At 35.5% G+C, this 6919-nt stretch overlaps 1 protein-coding gene across 1 annotated transcript; it reads right to left on the bottom strand.

Moving 5' to 3' along the window:
- Positions 1-3367: 3367 nt before the first annotated feature.
- LOC135597345 (small ribosomal subunit protein bS21c-like) lies at positions 3368-5484 on the bottom strand. Its single transcript, XM_065090161.1, has 2 exons — positions 4977-5484; positions 3368-3744 (listed from the first exon to the last, which is right to left on the bottom strand). Exons 1-2 carry the CDS (start codon positions 5405-5407, stop codon positions 3621-3623), a joined length of 555 nt encoding a protein of 184 aa, XP_064946233.1. The 5' UTR covers positions 5408-5484; the 3' UTR covers positions 3368-3620.
- Between the last annotated feature and the right edge of the window lie 1435 nt (positions 5485-6919).

Genomic DNA, 6919 nt, shown 5'->3' with positions numbered 1-6919 from the left:
TTTTATTTTAATTAAAAATATTACTTTGTTTAAACTCAAGGAATTTTGCCAAAAAAATCTCCACTATTTTTTTATATCCTCATAATTAGTTTTATTTAGATTTTTTATTTATTTTATTTGGATGAATTATCATTCTTTTAACAATGTTAAACAACATCAAGACAATTTATAGTCACATTCTTTTCTATTGAATTGGTTTGATCTAGATCAACCCTTAATCTAATTCAATATAATATAATATATTGATCATGGGTATATTGAATTACCTCTTATCTAACTCATCATCATAATTGTTAAATCCTGAATTTTGATAACGAAATCGATTGATGAGTTTATACACTAATAAGTATTTGAGATAAGTAACGTAGGAGAAACTTCGATCATGGACTTTAACTATTGAAAAACAAATCGTTAAAATAGGAGAACCAAACATTGGCCGGAGAGCTTCATGTTAGAGATTGGACGTCAAGCTAGAGGATTGGTAGATATATCGGATGATGGACTTTGTGCCATAAGTTCGAGCATCGTGCCAGAAAGATCGGGTATTGCGCTAAGAAGATCGGATGTTGTGGGAGGTCAACATGCCGATAAATCGGGCAATACGTTGAAGGAAAGGATGATATACCGGAGGTTCGAACGAAGTGTCGGATGAACATATAATATGTCAAACAATGAAGGCTTCATGATTGTAATTAGAATTGTTAAGTCTTAATTGATATCGTTTATAGTCTAATTAAATTGATTTTGGGGCATAACAATACCAACTTGATTAAGAATCTATTGGGCTTAAACTAGGATCGAATTGGGCCTATTGGAAAGCTAATTTAATGACCTGGGGTTGGGTTGGGTTTAGCGGTGGTACCGTCAGGCCCAAGTGGTGGTATCGCTTGTGAGTTGAAAAACATGAATTGTACTTTTTCAAAAATCCCGACGATAGTACCATCCAAGCAAGCTGGGGTATCACTAAAGTCAAGATTCCCAAGCTCTGTCAAGCGATAACATCGCTCAAACAAGCGGTGGTACCACTAGAGCCTAGGTTCCCAAGCTCTACCACATTGTAGTACTACCCAAGTAAGCGGTGGTGTTGCTAGAGCCTAAGTTCCCAGGCTCTGTATGGCGGTAGTTCTACTCGACGCAAGCGATAGTACCGCCATTATCCCGAAAACCCAAGGATTTAAAATTTTTATTTTATTTTTAAAATCATTTAGGGTCTATAAATATCACACTCATGTTTGCTTGGTAAAAGCATGAAAAATTTATAATTTGAAGTGTGTAAACCCTTTTAAAAAGTGTTGAGTCTCTTCCCTTAAGTTTAAAGGTCATTTTAAGGGAGATATGATGTTTTCTTGTAAAAGAGATATATGAAGGTTATCTCCTAAACCTGTCAAAAGGAGAAAGAATCATAATAATGAGAGTTTATCTTTGTCCATTAAAAGGAAGATTAGTAGTGAAAGTTGATGGTTTCGAGGAAAGAGAAATCGAGAGTGGATATAGGTTGGGACGATCGAACCACTATAAATCTAATTTATATTTCTCTTTATACTTTTTCTTTTATTAATTGATTTAGTTACTCACTACTGTTACTCATATTCTTAAGTGCATTTCTAATATATATTTTTCAATCAAAAAATTTTAAATTATAATTTTATTCCGAAAGCACTAATTCAAATTATTCAATTCAAATAACGTTATCATTTCAAATTATTCAACCTCCTCGATTCACTTTCCTTTCGTTTCTCCTCTCCTCGTTTACCTTGTCCTACCTATCCATCTTTGCTTTCTACTCTTTTCCTTTCTCTCTCCATCCTTCTACTATTTGTTTCCATCTTCTCCTCCAATATATTTTAAGTTTTAATAAATAATATTTTTTAAATACTTCAAAAAAAAAAATCATGAATGAGTACTACAATCATATGTGGGTGTGGAGATACCAGCTTAAAGTATTTTAGATAAAAGTCCAACGTAAGTACACTTAATTTTAACCTGATAAATACTTGATTGGAAAATCCTCAATTGGATAAGTGCTATGAATGATTGTATTTGAGCTCATTTTCAACTGTAGCAAATCAACTTTAAGCAAATGACCTCAAACTTTTAAAATTCTTTCAGAACATAGTTCTAATAATGATTTAAGTAATTTTTTATGATTTTAGGATAATTAATTATCAAAGTTGACATGTTTTTGGATAAATTTTATGGATGAGTATAATTTAATTTATTTTGAAGTGTAAAGGAGTCAGCTTCCATCAAACTATCTCAAACTCTTATAATTTTATTATAAAATAATTCTAATAAGGATGTACTATTTTTTAAAATTTTACTGTGAATTTAGGATGATTAAATAAAATTGATATATTTTTGGGTAAATTATATGAATGGGTAAGTTAGTTCATTTTCAAGTGTAATAGGTCAAATTCGACCGATTCGATCTCAAACTTTTACAATTTTACTACAACATGATTCTAACAAGGATTTTACTAATTTTTATTTTCTGATAAATTTATAATAAATAAACAATTAATTTAGTATTTTTTTGATAGATTTTGTATAAAAATAATTAATATTTGCACTCGAGTGAAATTTTTTTGACGAGTTAAAGATAATTAATTATCAAATTTGACACATTTTTATGTATGTTATGTGTAATTTGATTCATTAACAAATATTATAGGGTCCACTTTGACCAAATTATCATAAAATTTTATGATTCTACTAGAATATTTAATGAGGACGATATCAGTTTTTACGTCTTATGATGAGTTTAAGATAATTAATTATTAAATTTGATGTATTTTAAAAAAAAGATTATGTGATACGAGTGCATTCTAATTCATTTTTTAGTGTAACATGTTAAATTCCATCAAACGATATCAAGCTTTCATAATTTTTGTAATTCTATTTAGAACATGATTCTATCGAGGATTTTAGTAGATTTTATTTTTTGATGACTCAAGATAATTAATTATCAAATTTGATGTGTTTTTTTGAATATACATGAATGAGCATAATTCGATTCATTTTTATTTTTTAGTGTAACAATATCAACTTCAACTAAACTATTTTAAACTTTCGTAACACTCGGTCAACTTGGACAATACAATTTCAAACTTTCACAATTCTATCAAAATATTTTGTCTAAAATGATAGTAATGAATTTTTGATTTTATAATGAATTAAAAATATTGTCACAATTCTTTCATAATTTGAAGCTAACAGACAATGCAGCAGAGTTATAACATGTCCTAACCAATTGTTAGGACCAGAGGATGCAGACAAAATTTCTGTGAGTGCCCCCAAGAAATAATACAACTTCCCTTATCTGATAAAAGTAAAATCATAAAGAATAGGCAACCAAGTGGACATCACATTGTTAACCTGGAAAGTTAACTTGAAGGAGGCACCATCAATAGATATTGTATCATAATATACAGGCACCAAATGTTCAAGACCTTTGTCATTTTCATACCATTGCTTTATTCGAAAAGAGAAGAAAAAAACCAACAGAAAGGAGAAAGAAAGGACAAAACACATCGGCATCAGTTAGTAATAGCTAACTCTAACTTAAATGGCTTTCAAAAACAAAACCATGAAAATACTGCAGGTTCTTCCACTAAGGCATCCTAGGTGCAATAAGGAAGTTCTCCTTCAGGAATTTCCCAATTGTCTTTCTCCTCCTCCTCCTCCTGTATCTTTGCCTTTGGTTCTTCCTGGTTATCTTGCTTACGGACTTTTGGTTGATAACGCCTGAAATTAGTGGAGGAAAAGAATAGGAGCAAGTAGTTAATGTCTGGAGACAAACAAAGTTGAAATATTTTAGAAGAATTTCCAAAGCAAAATAAGTTGCACACTGCTATTGAATATTTATCATTCAGAAGCAACCAAGTAGCAGTTTTATGAACTAAGGTTGTAAGCAAAGCACAAGTCAAGGCTCACCAAGAGCTAACAGCCATGGTGTCAATCATGACTTGTCTAAACAGAGTGTTCACTGAAAACAAGAATATAATAGACTAATTTCCAAAACCATTTTCTACAAATTGTGACGTCCAAAACAAAACCAAGTACCTTCATTGAAAATATTTGTTTTCAGCTAAAATATAAGTCGTAACCCCAGAAACAATAGCAGAATAATGAACCACCTTTCCATTTTCATCTTGAGCGATATCAAGCTGATGATACGTTATAGCTTCACAATTATGTCAAAGTAATGAGACTAACTATCAAGCCAAAAAGGATTGAGTAACCTAAACCTCTAAAAGTATGAGTTAGCAAGAAAGCACTACTTTTTAAATCCCTGTCATTGCATTTTAACGTGACTAAAACATCTGATGATTAACTTGCTTCTTGAAGGTGGATTCTGTAACACCAACAAACTCACATGCAAAGGATTTTAGGAGGAACAAGAAGAGAAAACAAACACACTTGATTAGCTGCCCAGCATTATGATCTAAGCTAGGTGTAGGTCAAGGCTAATAGACAGGCAGAAGTATGAATCGATTCAATGGATTAGCTGTCCAAAGGCAAGCGGATAATACGTGATTGTTCAGACTTCAGGCAACAACCAATACATGCTATTTAACACGACCATTGTGTCCACAAACTGATGATATCCATTTCAAACCCCATTGCTTCCGCTTATTACCGAAACCTACAACCAAACCTGACCATGGAATCGATGCCCAAGTAATGAAAGTAGATCAACACCTACTAAATTGTGGATGCTAAAAGGAATCTCTCTCTAATTGTTTATGCTGAGAAATATAGTCATGTTGGCATATCTATTTGCACAGAGTATAATTCAATCGTAAGTATTCAACAACCTAAATCTCTAAAAGCACGAGTAACCAAGATGAGATCAAACATTAATCACTGTCTTTCCATTATAAGAAGAGATATGGAGATTAAATAAAAGAGCTTTACAAATCATAAAAATCAGGGTTTTGGGAAAAACAAGAAGATGAGATGAACCAAGAGCAGACCTCTTCCGATTCCTCCGGGCCGCATCACGGGCCTTGCGCTTCTTCTTCTCCTGCTCGTTCTCGAACCAACGTCTCCTCTTGCACTCCTGGATGACCCCGGCCTTCATGACCTCCCTCTTGAACCTCCGCAGCAGCACCTCCTCCGGCTCGTCCTCCCCGACCACCACCTGCGCGTTGTAATACCCTCCCCGGGCGTAGAACAGGTTAGCCAATGCCAAGGATGGATAGCAGCTGCAGACGAGCCCTTCCTTCTCCGCCGGCATTGTCACCTCCGAGGGGGGCCGAACAGGGGCCGAGCTGCGGATGGAGGCGGGAGGGAACCCATCGGTTTTAGGCTTCGGGAAAGGGACGGGGGGAGGAGGCGGGGGCTTCTCCGTGGGGGGGACGAGGAAGGGCAGGGAAGAGAGGAAGCTGCCGAGGGAAGCAAGCATGGCGATCGATGCTCGCTCGATCGGGCTATGTTTTGCGTCCTCGACTTGAAGCTGTTTCCTTAAACCCTAATCACAGAGAATCTCGTGACTAATTTATAGATTCCTCTCGGGAACGATTCGGATACTTGCCGGGCCGAGTTCGGGAATCGGAACGATTCATCTGACGGGTGGATTAGTTTTCGAATCGGATTAGATTGGGGTTAGTGTTCGGCTGGAATTGGAATTGGAATTTGTTTTGACTCGATTAAATTATCGTAGCTATTAATTAGTCGTTTTAATCGTTTCTTTTATTTAATAATTATATGATCATTTTAATTGTTTTTTTCTTCTCTATGATTGATTTTAGTCCTATTTTGGAGTGGGACCCATCCTTATGACAATAATTACTTCTGCATCCTTTTTCATTTAAATTCTTTTTGATATTTTGATTAGATATATTTAATTTATGCTAACTTGTGCGTATGTTCTAAGATATATTAGTTGGAACCATGACAGAATTAAACTTGACAAGGATGAATGGTCTTTTCTTAAAGACCATTAGAGACATAATGCAATTCTCTCAATAATCCTCCTTTATCTTAAACAAAATGAGATGACATCATGGCATAAGCCACTTAGAACACAAAGTAGCCAGCAACAGAAATGATCATGAGGGTTGCCTTGGAGGTTACACCGATGAGGGAGGCGTCACTCTTGGCGGTGGACTCACTCTCTGGCTCGGTGGGGTGGGTGCCGAGAGGAGCTCCGACGCCGCCAGCATCGCTATCCTCGATGCCATGGTCCCCAGAAGGAGCCTCGGCACTGTCCGGGAGCGGCGATGTGGCAATCGGGGTCAAGACGCTTGGTACGGAGTCGACACCTACGGATGGCGATGAGGCAGAGGGTGTTGAGTCATCGGCACCGACGAAGACTGTGACAGCCAGGAGAGTGAGAATGGCGATGAGGAGGAGCTGTTGCCGTGCCATGAAGCGATTGGGAAGGATGAGATCGATGAAGATGGAATCGATGGAGGATGAAGGGAAAGAAAGCAGAAGAGAAATATATATAAGGAAGGGAAGAATGGAGAAAGAGAGGCTTCGGCAGTTAGTTCCGTTAAAAGTGGTTTGACTTCTACTCAGAGAGGAGAGGGGGGAGCGGGTCCCACGGGTTGACTATTCTTTTTTTTTTTTGGTTTTTTGGGGATTGATTGGTATAGAAGCTCACTTTTTTTTTTAAAATTAATTTTTGGTTATTATTATTTTTTTGAAGGAGCTCAAAAATCGTGCCATGAATTGTGAGAGCTAAAGTTGGGTTAAATTGGCATTAAGATCATTAATAAATTTACTATTTTTAATAATTGCAAGAAAAAGATGTGGGAGTTAAAATGTAACCAAGGATTGGATGTTTGTTTTCTTTTGCATTAGGACATGGAAAGCATTTGCTAATAAAACCTTTTCCCAAGCCAGAATATTTCCTGAATACAAGACTATATATATATATATATATATATATATATATATATATATATATATA

Source organism: Musa acuminata, chromosome BXJ1-11 (genome assembly GCF_036884655.1).
Source record: "Musa acuminata AAA Group cultivar baxijiao chromosome BXJ1-11, Cavendish_Baxijiao_AAA, whole genome shotgun sequence".
Lineage (NCBI taxonomy): Eukaryota > Viridiplantae > Streptophyta > Magnoliopsida > Zingiberales > Musaceae > Musa > Musa acuminata.
Note: the sequence above shows the minus strand (reverse complement) of the source record. Positions and strands in the feature narration are given on the sequence as shown.